The sequence below is a fragment of the Phragmites australis genome, chromosome 2, assembly GCF_958298935.1.
Source record: "Phragmites australis chromosome 2, lpPhrAust1.1, whole genome shotgun sequence".
NCBI classification, from domain to species: Eukaryota; Viridiplantae; Streptophyta; class Magnoliopsida; order Poales; family Poaceae; genus Phragmites; species Phragmites australis.
The window spans coordinates 34,348,014-34,363,321 of record NC_084922.1 but is presented as its reverse complement, the minus strand read 5'-3'; the positions used below and the strand labels follow the sequence as shown (position 1 = coordinate 34,363,321).

The 15,308-nt window shown below is 46.1% G+C and overlaps 2 protein-coding genes, 1 long non-coding RNA gene and 1 pseudogene across 3 annotated transcripts; 3 read left to right on the top strand and 1 right to left on the bottom strand.

Annotated features, from left to right (window-relative positions):
- Positions 1 to 437: 437 nt before the first annotated feature.
- Positions 438 to 1,117, top strand: LOC133908488 (uncharacterized). The gene has a single exon (XM_062350533.1). It carries the CDS (start codon positions 519 to 521, stop codon positions 948 to 950), a length of 432 nt encoding a protein of 143 aa, XP_062206517.1. The 5' UTR covers positions 438 to 518; the 3' UTR covers positions 951 to 1,117.
- A 1,668-nt stretch (positions 1,118 to 2,785) lies between these two features.
- Positions 2,786 to 5,862, bottom strand: LOC133908487 (uncharacterized). Its single transcript, XM_062350532.1, has 3 exons — positions 5,117 to 5,862; positions 4,106 to 4,640; positions 2,786 to 3,099 (listed from the first exon to the last, which is right to left on the bottom strand). The coding sequence occupies exons 1-3, from the start codon at positions 5,755 to 5,757 to the stop codon at positions 2,938 to 2,940; spliced, it is 1,338 nt and encodes a 445-aa protein (XP_062206516.1). The 5' UTR covers positions 5,758 to 5,862; the 3' UTR covers positions 2,786 to 2,937.
- Positions 5,863 to 6,131: 269 nt separating this feature from the next.
- Positions 6,132 to 7,860, top strand: LOC133908486 (uncharacterized). The gene is made up of 3 exons (XR_009908214.1): positions 6,132 to 6,952; positions 7,042 to 7,191; positions 7,556 to 7,860. It is a non-coding gene; the product is annotated as an uncharacterized LOC133908486 (long non-coding RNA).
- Positions 7,861 to 8,066: 206 nt separating this feature from the next.
- On the top strand, positions 8,067 to 10,605 carry LOC133908485 (serine/threonine-protein kinase Nek4-like; annotated as a pseudogene).
- The last annotated feature ends 4,703 nt before the right edge of the window (positions 10,606 to 15,308 follow it).

The window sequence follows — 15,308 nt, the reverse complement described above, 5'->3', positions numbered from 1 at the left end:
CCCGGTCACGCGCATACGCCCTCGGACCTCGGTTTACTTCACTTGATGGTTTCATACGTGCGGCTGAATGTTAATAAAATTCTCAATTTACTATTGAAAAAATCATCATTATTTTTATGCTATCACTTTTTTTTACTTTTTCTATATGCCATAACCGTCGGAGGTGACGATAGTAATACATTCATCCTTATGTGTCGCTATCGTCATCTCCGTTATAACGGTAATATCATTTAAAGAATAAAGAATAATATTTATAGTATAAAATAAACTATAATTTTTAGTAGTAAATTAAGAGCTTCGTTAGCATTCGGTGACATCGAGAATTATCTCTTACTTCAGTTGGTCGACCACGGGAAACCTGGTCGTTTGAACAAGTCTTCCCCCTTCGTCACGCTACAAAGCACGGGGCGCGCACCATATAACCGGCCGAGCCACCACCCGGACGCCACCACCCTTGCGGCCTTGCCTTGTGCCACTCCCTAGTAGCCACGGGCCAGTTGCACTCTCCACGCACAAACATGGGAAACACCGCGCCGCGCATGTGCCAGTGCCGCGAGGCCGGCGCCACGGCCGCCGCGGCCGGGGAGAGGCGCGTCAAGAACGTCGTGGCCGAGGCGGCGGCTCCTGCCGCGCCGAGGCGTGTGGCCGTCGCGGCGCGCAAGCAGCGGGACGGCGACGAGGAGGGCACGCTGGCGGGACGTCGTCGTGGAGGGGTTTCGCGGGCGGGTGGCGGCGACGACGGCGCGGTGGTGAGGGTGAAGATCGTGATGAAGAGGAAGGACGCGGAGGCGCTGGTGGCGAGGCTGAACGCGCAGGGCGCGAGGGAGCGCGAGGCCAGGATGGCCGAGCTGAAGGGCGAGCTCAGGGCCGGGGACGGCGGCGGCGGGGCGAGCCCGGCTTCGTGCCGGGACGCGTGGAGGCCCGGGCTCGCGTCGATACAGGAGAACTAGTTTCAGTGCACACCATTGGTGTGACACCACTAGTTTGAGTGACGAAGATTGCTTAGAAGTAATTAACTTGTAAGCTAGAGTCCAAGGCTGTGGTTTGTGTTAAGAACAATCGAATAGTAGAGAGTGGAGAGAGAATTTAGAGTGAATTCAGTGATTTCATTCATGAACTTGATGCGTTTATATACATCCCAATGGGCATCCCTTCCGTTGGTAGGCATCCTATCCCAACGGACGGCTTTGATCATACATGTTCGCAACAGTTTGTGTTAAGGTATATTGGTTGGTTGGTTGGTCACCCGGTCACGCGCTGCTGCCATACATGTAGTGGAAAGAGGTGGCTACTGGTTCGATCAGCATATATACTTTCTTCACGATTCAGATCGATGTACACCTGATCCGTTACCAAAATGATTGGATAAGAGCTTCATTTTCTAGAACGGAGAGCATGCACAAGGACTCCAGTTCCTTCTATCCAAACCGATAATGCTGCATCCAAGAACTGCATGAAGGAAATGAACTGGAGCTCAGCTTCTTCAGTTGCTAGCTTCATCCCGAACAGAGAGCCGAACCTGCCAGGCAGCCACGGTGTTGGCCTGTTGGTCTCAGGCGTTAGCTTTTCATGCTCACCTCGAGCAGAGAGGCAACGCGACGGCCAAGTGGCACGCACATGACTTGAGATGCAGTCAATCTCGCTCGCTCAGGTCACGAGTGGTCACCGGGACCGGGTACATCTCTGTTGCACAGTCAATTTGCAAGTGGTAACGGAGCCGGTGACGCAGGCGCCGTTTACCACAAGTCGATTTGGATCGAGGTTCTAAAAAGCAGCAAGTCGTAGTAGCACGCTATTTGGTACATGGCTTTTTCTTTATAAGATCCAGCTTGCATGTATGGTCCAGTAGGCCTGTTTTTAGAACACACCTATTTGGATTTTAAACTTTTGGAACGGTAGAATCGAATCTACCGCTGTGAACGGCAGGCGCAACGAAACTGGACAGTTGGTGGCACCTCGTTGAAGCCACTCCGCATAAAGGCCGTCACAATCATGGATCGGTTCAAAGTTACCTTCATCAGATTTAAGAGGGCAAGTTGACGCTTATCCAGGACAGTTTCAGGCAAAGGTAAGAGAGAAAGCAAAAGCGAGTTCGGGAGATTGTTGACGTCCACACCACAATGTGTACTCCTAACTCAAACTCGTACTCGAGGGACTGTAGATTGACTGAATTGGTCGAAATAATTTCAGTGTCTCGTAGCCATCAGTCGATAACAAAGGCAGGCTACGTTATCAGGTTGCATCTGCCACCCAGTGTGACCAACGTTTGAGGCGTACGAAGGCGCTGGCAAAGCCAAGTCGTGCGTGCCGGCCGGGCGTCCAAAACTCGTGAACACACAGAGACATAAATGACGGTCTGGATGGGGTTGTGGACACAGACACAGATACAAAGAAGACAATTAAACAATCTGAATGACAGAGGAGAAATGCCAATGATTCACTGCAGGAAGAACGCAATCGAACTTGCTGCCAGATCGCAACTTACCAAACTATACGTGTACTTGTCTTGCATTTGCTAGTCCACCTCGGACCATAAATGACGGTCTGCATTTGCAATTCCGAAGCGCTTTTCAATTCTACAAGAGGAAACGCTGTACCATGCCAGCAGATGGTTTGCTAAAATCTATTGCATCGTTTGCAAGTAGCAGCTCATGTCAATGAACTAGCCGTGTTTATTGTGCATAGCAAGTTTAACAGCATCTCTAATTACAATAAACCTAAATCCAAAGTTCAAAGTTGGCGCTTGCAGTGTTAGTACCTAACGTAAGTAGTAACAAAGGTCGAGTGGTAGTAAACATATACATACAGATCTCATTAGTTTCCGGTGCCAAGCCAAAGGCTTACGATCACATTACAACAAATTTCATGTATCGCAAAAGAAAAACATTACATTTTGCTTCCTTAGCCATAGTACTTATTATTTGTTACTACTGCTTCTCACTTCCCCACAGCAATGGGCTTTGCGAGCAGCTTCTTGGGTATCTTATCAAGTGGGGTTGTCTTCAGAAGGAAAAGTCTGGCAGCTCGCTCCTGTAAGGTTCCACCGCATTTTAGTTGGCGAGCTTGCAGCTCCATCTTGAGCTTCTCCAGGCCAAGCGCCTACAAAGGCAGCAAAAAAGTTGATGAGGTTAGCAATACGAGCACAGCATCATTGAGACAGGGACTTTCAGGAAGCAAGATAGCGATTGTTGAAACTAGAATTGAACAAAAACGGTACTGAATATAATCGAAAAAAAATCCAAGGATAAATTCACAACATGCTATTGAATAACTGTATAATCCACAATATGCCACTCATTGTGAGACTAAACATGACATGTGGGACCTGAGCACACGTCAGTGAGACATCAATACAACAACAACAACAACAACAACAACAATAAAGGTACCAGTGAGACAATCAATGGCACACAAAAAACATTTGAAGTTATTTGGTGGCATATTGGGGAATCTCGCAAAATCCAAACCCTTCTGTCTCTCAGTATGATGCATCATATAGGTAGTGTTTGTACGGTACAGAAAAAATTGGAATCCAGTAAACTGTGCTCATACAGCCAAGTAATCAGGATATGGGCAAATGAGGACCACAGCATTTTAAGCTAAATGGATTTTGCAAAAGCAGATAAGGAAATTAGAATGAAGCATGGAGACTGACAGTGAGGTGATGGCGTCTGTTTAGAGTTCAAAAGGTCATTCTCATTGCTGCACATTATATTTTGTATGTTATGGATCTCTACATAAGCTAATTATGCATTAATTTCCAATTCAAATCAGTATGGAACAGAATTAACAGGCCCAGTGTTTGTCAGAGTAATATAACTTGACACATGTATTGGAAAGCTAACTATTCAAGCTCAAGAGTGCCATTTAGATTGACCTGGTACCTGGAAGTATATTTGATATTTTATAATGCAATTGTGTAATCATTATGCAATAGTACCATCAATGGGGTATAGTTACTGAACTGCTATCAAGTTCCTGAACTCCTTCCCAAAAGTACTATCCTCAAAAGCAAGTGTATCTTTTTATTTATAACAAAATTGTTACTCAAGAAGATACAAGTTTAGTGCACAGTACATAAAGTGAAAACAAATACACAACATACCTCCAATTCTGCAGCTGAACTGTACTTTGTCAGATCTAGTGGCTCTGCATGAGAAGATCTGTTTCCATCAACAGATTCTTCTACTTGAGGCACCTCCGGTTCGTTTTGATTTGAAGTGGCTGAAGCAATGCTATCCACATCTGCTTTCGCTTCTTCTGAAGCAACAGCAACATTATCATTCACAGAATTGAGCTGTTCCACCATTCCTCCAGGCTCCACACTACTGTCTGATTCAAACTCACCACGTTCAGCTCCTGATCTCATCGTCAGTTCCATGGTTTCCTGAACACAATTTCCATTCTCCTCTGAATCACTGTGCCGGGACTTCTTGCCTGAGGACTCTCCTTCTGAATGTGACCCAGAAACTGAACCCAGATCAAGCTTCTCCTCCTCACTATTGCTGGATCCATTTGAGCAATTCCCATCATCAAGAACTACGGATTTTGTATCTGCACTCTCATCAGCATCCCTATCCTCATCATCCACATCACTATCGCTATCGCTATCATCATCTTCTACCTTCTTCTTGCCCAACCTGCACAAATGAATTAACCAGGCACTTCACATATCACAACACAAACTAGAATAACAAACACTCAGCCATTCTCAAATTTAACAACACAAATTAGCTACCTCAAAACAAAATGAGTACTTGCTGACCAGAAACCTTTCTTAATCCCCAATCATCCCATAAATTAATTAAATTTGTTATCAGAGCAATTAGTAAAGTTGATGTGTTTAGATTTGAGAAAATCAAACAGGCGACATCTCTTACATATCATGTTAGCCACTTAAAACGACTATTACACGGGACACCAGCCAGGGAAACATATATCTTCACCATTAACACCTGGACGCAACAGAATGGAACAAGCTTGGCATCTAGACAACAAACATATTTCCCAAATGAAACAAGTACAAACTTTTCTGGCTTAAAAAGGTTCGTAAGTACTAATTTATTTCAATGAACTACAATTGAGCCAACAGGGTAAAAGATCGAAGGGTACCCACCAAATCTTAAGCTTCTTGGCGTCTGCCCCAGCCGGTGGCTTAGGCGCGGCAGCCTTCCTCTTCCCCAGCGACGCGCGCACGGACTCCTCCACCGCATTGACGCAGATCTCCGCGTCCTTGCGGTACTTCTCGAGGTACTTGTCCACGTCGGCGGCCGAGGCTCCGCCACCGCGCCGGCCCGCCTCTTTGGCCTTCTTCTTGATGAAGTCATCGGCTAGCTTCTCGAGCTGGCGATCCGCGGCCTCGGCCTTCCACTCCTCTAGGCGGCGCTCGGCGTTGACGTGGCGGAGACGGCGGCCGTTGATGTCGCGGCAGGCGTCGAAGTTGCTAGTCTTCTTCTGTCCGGCCTTGGATGCGGCCCCGCGGAGGAGGGAGCCGAATCCGCCCTTGCCTCCGCGGAGGCGGAGGAGCGCGGAAGCGGAGGGGAACTGGCCGTCGGGGCCGGAGGCCGCAAGGACGGAGGAGGGCGAGACGGCGACGCGGCCGGTGACGAGGCGGAGGGAGGCCGCGGGCACGCGGGAGAGGGACGCGACGGCGTCGAAGAGCGCGGCGCCCGAGACGGTCGGCGTGGGGAATCGGAGGCAGCGAGTGCGGCCGTCGAGGAGCCGCACCAGGATCTGGTACTGGGGGGTCTCGGCCATGTCGGGAGGGTGGTGGGCTGGTGGCACACGAAACCCTAGCTCTCGCCGACGTCGCCGAAGAGATAGGGATTCAGGGATATAGAGAGAGAGAAAAAAGAACTTTACTAAAGAGCGCGTCATTATAACGGCACCAAGAGGAAGATACCGCCCTCGAACCCACAGACAGGCTGGGCCCAGATAATCTGCTACGTTTCGGTCCCACACGTCAGCTACGCGGGCTCATTCTGCCCGATTCCGTCCGCGTCCTCTCCCGTGGAGTCCTGCTCGGCACTGCCGCGCTCCTTCTTGCCTCCGATTCGATCTCGCGGCGGAGTCTAAACTATCTCTCCTACTTAAAAAACACGCAAGGCGTGTTCCGTTCGCCACCAAATATTCTTTCGCTCCCATCGCGATTTCTTCACCTTCCTCGCGATTCCTCTGCTGCGCCCACGCCTGCGCCCGCGCTCACGCTCCGCATCCTCATCCTCATCGCTCCCCACCCCTTCCTCATCCTGCGCGCCGCCGCCCTCGCCTGCCGCGTCGCCCTCGCCGTCGGTCGCCTCCCCACCGACGAGTCACCATCGACGATGTCCAGGACCCCACCTTCGGAGTTCCAACGCCGTCGGCAGCCGTCCTTGCCGTTCGTGCGCTGTGCTCCACCGAAGGGAACCCATTCCTAGGGTTTGGCTGCTGCCGCCAATCCGCGCTGTTGCGCCGCCGCCATCCCCGAATCCGATGACGCCGTCGGTTGCAATCGCCGTTGCGGCTGCTGGGATAACAGCAACGGAGGCAGGAGCGAGGAGGATGCAACGGTGGAGAACACCGACGTGGGGAGCGTGTCGGCAGCGTCGGGGGCTGGCTGTGGCGCGGCGTTGTAGAGGAGGACGGGGTCCGGGTGGTGGGACTGGGGTAGACGGTGAGCTCGTCCCCACGCTGCCGTGTTCTGCGAGCGTCGCGCTGCCCTCCAGAATTCGCATGGCATCCCCACGCTGTCGTGTACTGCAAGAGCCGCGCCGCCCTCCACAACTCGCATGGCATTCACACGCGCCACCATTGCCAATCAGAGGCACCTCAATGGAGAACAATCGTGATTCCATGGACGCCATCCTCCACAACGAACAGAAGAACCTCCCCATCTCCAATAAGGTACGCCTCTAATTGATGCACGCCAGGCACTCGATGAAATCACCAAGAAGGGGTCGTTCATGCCCAAACAGTGAGTACAATGTCCCCCTTCATTGTTGAAATGCTTGTTAGGTTCTTACCAGTTACCAAAAGTAATGGTTGTTATGGGTGTTGGCACAGACTCGGAGTAGCGAGCACTGGTGCTGTTGTTGAGCACAGTGCAGCTCACTGTCACTGGTGTGGCTCAGTGGGTCGAGGTGCTTCTATTGTCCGCATTACCTTAAATTTGGAGCTGGGTCCGCCATTTCCACCAATGTTGCCTCCCCCAAGGTTCGTCTTAACCATTGCTGTTGCCGCCTCCTGTACTTGTATTGCTCTGGCCTGAGAAATGGTTGCTTGCAAGGTGTTTGATAAAATGCCCACCACGAATAAGCGACCAGATTCGCTGCGCTCCAGGTCTAACCATTTGCAGTTTGTCATCCTACTGTTTTGGATAACTGGGCAATAGATTCTCGTCGAGTAGTTCATCGATTCCCGTGGTTCGACAACTTTCCTGTGCAAACGCAACATCATCTCTCCTTTCTAAGTGAAAGCACATGTCGTGAATTTGATTGGGTTGCACGTGACGCAGTGCGCCTTCATCAAAGCTACTCGCCTGTTTGGCTTATTAGGTGTTTGGGTTCTTTGTTTGCAGAGCTCGCTTAGGATGTGAAGGTGTTTGAGCTGCAGGTGGGCTGGATAAATGTGATTCGTTCGGGTTCTTTGAGATTGACATATACCTGTCGTGAGTTGCTGTTGTAAACCTGTGATAGTTCTGTTACGGATTGGGGCTCATGGAGTCGTGGATGGATCAGTATGAGATCATGGAGCAGATTGGTCGTGGCGCATTTGGTGCTGTCATCCTTGTTAATCACAAGATTGAGAAGAAGAAGTATGATATAGCACCCATCCATCAGTTGGATTTCTCCCTTCAATTAGGTGACTGTATGCTTGTCTTAATTGTAGGTATGTGGTGAAGTAAATCCGGCTTGCAAGGCAGACGGAGCGTTACCGCAAGTCTGCCCATTAATGTGAAATTCTTAGGTTTTGTTCTTGATTCACTAGGTGTGCTTTGAGGATTTGATAGGAGAAAATGCAAATTATAGATGACTCTGATTGCTCGGCGGCAGCACCCTTACATTGTTGAATTCAAGGAGGCTTGGGTTGAGAAGGTTTGTAAATTTAGGAACTTGTTCTTACTATGTTTCTTCTATTTGAGCTTGTTTAGTTGACAAGGTGAGTTATGCAGGGTTGCTATGTCTGCATCGTCACAAGATATTGTGAAGGTGGAGATATGTGAGTGTGATTTAGCGTTTTGGAGGTTAGTCTTTTCGTTGCCATATATAGATTGTATTATGGCTCACTTTCCTCTTGTACAACAGGGATGACTTGTCTTTTCTGTTGGTCTGATTGAAGGAAGAAAAACATCTAACACTATGATCATAACACTGAATAATCTTCAGATATTTCTGAAATGATTTGGTCAGTTGGTATTAGCTGTTGACTACTTGCACTCAAACTATGTCTTGCATCATGACTTGAAAGTAAGTGGAAATGGGTAAAGCATCATCAATTTATCATTGTCAATTTTTACAGCAGTAGATGGTAATGCTTCTTCCTCATAATTGCAGTGCTCCAACATATTTCTCACCAAAGACCAGGACATACGCCTTGGTTAGTTTCTTATAACAAATACAATAATGCAAGTTTGTAGCTGACATGTTACATTTGTATCTTGTAATGTTTTGTTTTATCAAGTTATAAATATTATCTGTTTTGCATGCAGGAGATTTTGGCCTAGCCATGACTTTAAAGGAAGGTGATCTAATTTCATCGGTATGACCGTCCTTCCTGTTTCCTTACTTTCCTATTTGTTTCTGCCAAAACATTGTGCTTCATCTTAAATTTTCCTGTTTTGAGGAGAAAAAAATTTACTAAGTTATGAATCACTCATACCGTGCATAAGCAAAGACACTAACCATGGCAGCATGCAGCTTATCATGACTCATGATTCATGACTATATCCCTCGTACCACTTATATTTGGATTATTTTCCTTTTTACCACTCGACTGGAACCTCATTTCCTTTTTGCCACTGGATGGGCTTTGGGGCTTTGAGCACAAAATTTCAGTGAGAGACCCTAGGGGTAAAAAGGAAATTCTAAGTGACAAAAGGAATTAAATTTCAGATCCAGTGGCAAAAGAGAAAAAGAAATCCCTTTATATTTCTTCCCATATTTACCATGAACCGTGTAGACATACAGGTTCATCTCATGAAAACATATGAAGTCATAATTCTTGTTCAATGCTCATACTCTAACTTGCGGCACCATGCTTTCTTTAGGTCATCGAAACACCAAATTACATGTGCCCAGAGCTACTAACAGATATTCCCAAGTTAGACATATGGTCTCTTGGTATTTCATATTGTCTGACTCAGTTCTCTTTGTAATATAAGATGTTCACATGACTGCTTATTAATTCCAATTTTCTAATTTAACATGTATGCATCTGCATAGGATGTTGCATGTATGAGATGACAGCTCATCGACCCGCCTTCAAGGCTTTTGTGAGTTCTCATCAGATTTTATTTCTTGCTACAATGATTACCCAGAAGTAGATTTCCTTGGTTGATATGAGTTGGAAATTTCCCCTTCCATGGTACATTACATAAAAAAAGGTTGCAAACAAAACTAGAGGATTCCCTACATGTTCCTGTCTAATTATTACATGCAAAATGATATACATTAATACATCATATTGTGATCTTAGAACTAGCTGGTGTAAGTCAAAATACCAGTTGAAGTGTTGGCAATGATAATATCAAATAGTAAGTTTAGTGTCACAGTAGAGTGCATTTTTTCTATTGTTAAAATTTATCTGTGTGTTTTAACTCCTGAACCTGCCAAATACACATGGAAAATGGTACTGTAGATTCAAAAAAACTAAGGGCAAGACACCACCTACTATTACTTAGACGCCCTAGCCCTCGGAGGCAAGCTGGAGTAGGGACTCTAAGCCTCCCAGTCACAGTGACAAAACGAGTTCATACCAAGGTCATGCCAGAGAGTGAGAAAACTCCATAGCAACTTTCCCGTGGCCCAGATAATGCTCCTGCTCTCAGTGATCTTCCATGTAATAATGTGACAATGTCTACAAATCCTAAATTACAGCATAAGAAGCTTAACACTCCACAAGCAAAATTGGCAAATCTTTGGGAATTTTTCACTGTAGCATCTAAGGAAGACAACAATGCTTGCTCAAGTTCTACAATTGGTTGTACTGAAAAGATGGACCATTCTGAAATATCTGAACCTAATTCACCAGTCTGCTTGATTTCACCATGTACAGGCTCTGCACCCAACACTGTCAGAGAAGAGGATGACTTAAGTACCATACCATGTTCGGAAATTAACACCATACCATGTTTCAGAATATTTGGTGCTGTGCTATACCATGAGCATGTGGTCTAGGCACGCGTGGCAGGAGCCATGCATGCATGCAGAGACTATTTTTGTACATGCATTTATCGTTTGGTCTACTTACTTTCTGCGTGGTGTGTTTTGATTGTTTGCCTGTTATTATTGAAGGGAATTGAAATGTATGGGCTGGAAAACTAGATTGAAGTTGTATGAGCATGTGGTCTACAACATGCTCTAATTCTGACTGTCGGTCGTGACAATTTTGTAGATTTTTATTTAACAAATTTTTGACGCCCGTTGCAACGCACGGGCAGAAAACTAGTAAAACTTAAATGCGTTTGATATCATACACCTCATCTAACTCTTTTAATCCAATCCAACAACCCTCGCTCTTCCCATTATAATATGTCACATCTTTCAGTCTATCCGCTCAACTCATCAACTAGCGCCCCTCGTCATCCCTACACGCAAGCACACACGCTACCTCAGCCCCGTAACATGGGCCACTCACGTCGGCCCCTCTCCTCCCCGCTTCCTCATGCTCGCCCTCCACCCCTCGCCCACCCGCTTGTGTCCCTTGCCATTGCTCCACTGGCTCAGTCGCTCACAACCGACCTCGCGGCGCTACCCCGTCATCGCTTTCATAGTCCGATGATGTCGTCACACCGATACCCTCCTCCGACCGACATTCCTCTTCCCCGCTCGCTCTCTCCCTCGATCACATACCGTTGCGACCAGCATGAGACGGGGCGGTGCCGGATCGAAACAAGCGGCACATATCATGTCAAGGTGGTGCTCGATCGGGACGACGACGAGCAGATCCGACAACGGTGGGGTGGATCAGGGCATCGATGGCCGAGCAGCGGCAGTGGGCAGCGCGGTTGCGCTGTTCTAGCAGATGGGCGCCTACCACGGCGAGTTGTACATCTTCGCGGTCGTCGGGCTCGCATCCAAGCCCATCCATGTCTACGGTAAACCCTTCTTCCGTTGCGAGTGGGAGCCCAACGCTTCCAACAACGCCTCCTCATCCTCGCCGCCGATGTGCGTGGCCAACACGTACTACATGCTCTTGAACTAGGGTTACGGTCGCGTCTACACCGTCATCATTGTCAATTGTACCTTCCCGCACATCCCAACCACCGACAACACAGGGGGGGTCGACCTGTACGGGTACTATGGCTTGCCGACGCCGCCAGACCAACACGAGCAAATCGTGACTGAAAGTGGGGTGTGTGAAGGGGAAGCGACGGACCGGTGATTGGACCTTCATATTGCCGACGATGAGGCCTAGAGACGAAAGGGCGCAAGGTGGTGGCGGGGAATCTGGTGCTCAGGGAGAGGAGGCCAGCGCCCGATGCCTTCTACGAGCGCGGCACCGACGAGGAGGTGTGGGGAAATTCTCTTTTCGTTGATGGTAACTGCTTCTTTTGGCTGAGATTGCATCGCTTTCACATCTCTTAACATGGGCGCATATGCATTGTCGCGGTCTCTTGGGTGTAAAGATGTCCAAATGGGCGGCCCGGCCCGGCACGGCACGGGCCCAGTCAGGCACGGCCCGTTTTGGGCACGGCCTGTTACAGCCCGTTAGCTAAACGGGCCGTGCCGTGCCGTGGTTGCAGCCCAGGCACGGCCTATTTAAGATCGGGTCGTGCCCTGCCGGCCCGTGGCACGATAGGCCCATTAGTATTTTTCTGGCCTGGCGGCCCGTTAACACGTGAAAATCCCGAAAAACATCAAAAAACCGCCGAATGCAGGGATCGAACTCAAGACCTCATACATGGGAAGCAATGACTCTACCATCCTGTTAAGGATCTCTTTATGTATTAGGGATAAATAAATTATATAAAACCTTAAAAAAATAGAAAAACTTAAATGGGTCGTGCCGTGCCGGCCCGGCGTGCCGCGGCTCCGGCCCAGGCACGGCCCGCCTAACTGTGTCGTGCCGGCATGGCCCATTTACTTTCGTGCCGGGCCGTGCCTGGGCCGGGCCAATTTTCCCGTGCCGCGGGCTGGCCCGTTAGGCCCGGCCCAGTTGGGCATCTTTACTTGGGTGAATGCACGTGTGAAGGGGTCTTGGCTTTTGCTTTCAGGGATACTTTTGTTCATCTTCATTTGGGATTATACTAAAATTTGTATCCCAGTAAGCTGCTTTTCCTTTGCAAATTTGTTCCTCCTACTCGAGTGATTGAGTGGTGAATTTTGGCTGCTCCGGCATTTCCCTCCCCTTCTCTGTTCAACTTTGGGTCCTTGCCTGACTTGGGCTTTTGTTTCGTAGTTCATGACTTAAACATCAATAGAATCACATCAAGTTTTCGTATCGAAAAGTAAAAGACGAGATGACTACTTAAGATTCATTGCTACACATATGCTCCCATGTGTCAGCAAAAGACTTACCTGTACAGACCAAAAGATACACATTCTAACATTCTATTCTTAGCCAATGCCAATCAGGAAATATGTGTTTTTGACGAGGTGATCAATCAATTGTTGTAGAGGATTTTTTCTAAATATGTTTGCATGAAGAAACACTTGAATTTTGACTAATTTCTGTGTCCCATTCTCTAAAAAATATCCCCTTGCCGTTTTGTTGGCTCGTTTCTTGTTGAGGTTGTACTTCAGTTGACTAATTGCTATTTTGTCAGGAGGATAATGACGGAACTGCGAATAATTAAGTCAACCTTAAGAAGGCTAAGAGAAGTGATTCTGGGAAGAGGGGGGTGGGGGTGACCCAGAAAAACAAAAACAGAGCAAGTGAATAGTAAGACCCATTTCTCCAACAGTAAAAGCCATGACGAAATGAATGGGATAAATTACTTAACATCTTCTAGGAAGAAAATCCTATTTTTTCATGCAACTTCACCTTTCTCCATTGATGTTTCAGGGAGTCTTTGACCAGAAGGCTTCTTTTACTTTAGTAAGGTTTGATTCTTGTTGAGGTTGTGCTTCAGTTGACTAATTGCTATTTTGTCGATATAATGATGAGGAAATTGCAGACAATCAAGTTGAGCACAGGAGGGCAAATAGAAGTGATTCTGGGAAGAAGAGGGGAAGAATCAACAATTAGTCCTCCTGTTTCCCTCCTCTGTGTATTCGTGCCGTCAACTGTGAGTCTGAGGCCAAATCAGGTGTTTCTTCTCTGCTGCCGATTTTGTTATCCTGTCTTGTTTACTTTTTGTTCCTATTATATGTTGATGTCTGGAAGGAGGAACATGTCACGTGTGTATTAACCAGATTTCCTTATTTTTCTTCCATTTGCATTAACAAAATTGGTTTCTTGTGCCAGTTCCAGTCCAGAGAGGGAAATTATTGATATGGTCAGGTTCGACGCAGATAAAAGGCTCCAAATCCATAAAAGTCATTATAAAGTAGGACATCCAATCCAATCTATTGGTGCTTTCTCATCAGCATGGTAACACATCCGCAACTGCTGAAGAGTTATTTGACACTATAGAATCCAATATCTATTGCTTTCTTGAACATTCTTGCTATTGATTTACTTTTCCTTACTGCAAGATTTGGTGCAGGTTCGAGCTGTGTAGCTACACACTATTTTCCCTTGATCAACATCATATCTATTGCACTAACACTACCCTGGGTTACAATAACACAGGTGCCTATTTTTATATCTGAAATACCTCCAAAGAATGTTCGAGAGGGCCATGCAACCTCAAACCAGGTTAGAGAAATGGAGCTGAAGAGTCTCTTGATATATTTTTAAATTATTGAATCTTAAGAATTGATATAGGCTCTTCTGCACATGCAGTTGTTCATTTGTTAAGGGTGTTCAATTGCTTACATTATTGGAGCATTTCTTACATGGTGCTCTTTGGTTGTAGTAGGTAATAACTATGATCTTTACATGTATGTTTACATATCCAGCATCAAGAGAAATTAATGTAGTATTTTATGCAGGATTAATACCTTGTGCTATCCTTCTTGTGGGGCTTTTCATCATTCTAGTGTCTCCAAGGTGGCTGATGAGACGGCAACTGACTTGTGTGTGTAATATGGTCATGTAATGTAACATGAATTTTTTGTTTTTAATTTTTTGGATAAAAACATCATCTTCTGTTCTCTATGGTTTTCATCCAAGGATGTCAAGCATGCAATGGGCGATTATTAGCATTGAGTATTTTTTTTCCATAGGATATCTGAAATTATGAATGCTGCACTCGATCATTTTACCCTCCAACCACAATTTTCTATCACATTCATGATACATTTCTGATTGCAACATGTGGTGATTTGTATCAAAGTAGAGATCATCTTCAAACAATTCTTAGCCTACCTAAGGCTAGGATTCAAGATTTGTTTTAGAGCAAAAATATATATGATGTCACTCTTAAAAATTTTCTTTACTTGATTCATTTCAAAAGACTAATTCTGCTAAAATCTTTTTCTCTTAAAAGCATATATCCAGATATTCGTGGTGTCAACCATTATTTTTTTTGGAAAGGTGTGAAAGAAGTTCAGAACTAATTCCACAACTTTGATACACAGGTGGGCGTTGACCTGATGATTTTTTAGGAACTGGGAGGAATAAATGTTTTAGGCTTCTATACAAGCTATATTGTTTCCTCGGTAGGTATTTGAACTAGATACTTTTCCTCCTGAGAAAAGGAGGTATCTAAAATTGTTCTTTCCTAAAACTTCAGGGTTTTCTGGAAAACTTGGGACCACCTTGATTGGCATTATTCAGGTTCAGGATGAGCCATTCTTTGTCAATGAAAGCAACTGGTTATAGCATTTTTTTTCCCTATAACAATAATTATTTCAGATTCCAATCACACTTTTGGGGCCCTTCTCATGGATAGGAGTGGAAGAAGAGCCCTTCTTTTGGTATATAAACACTCCAAAACTGAGCTGATGCACACAAATGAAAAATAGAGTGCTATTAATGTTTTGCGATATTATTCTATTATTTAGGTCTCTTTGTCTGGAATATTTCTGGGCTATTTTCTGACTTGACTATCATTCTATTGTCTT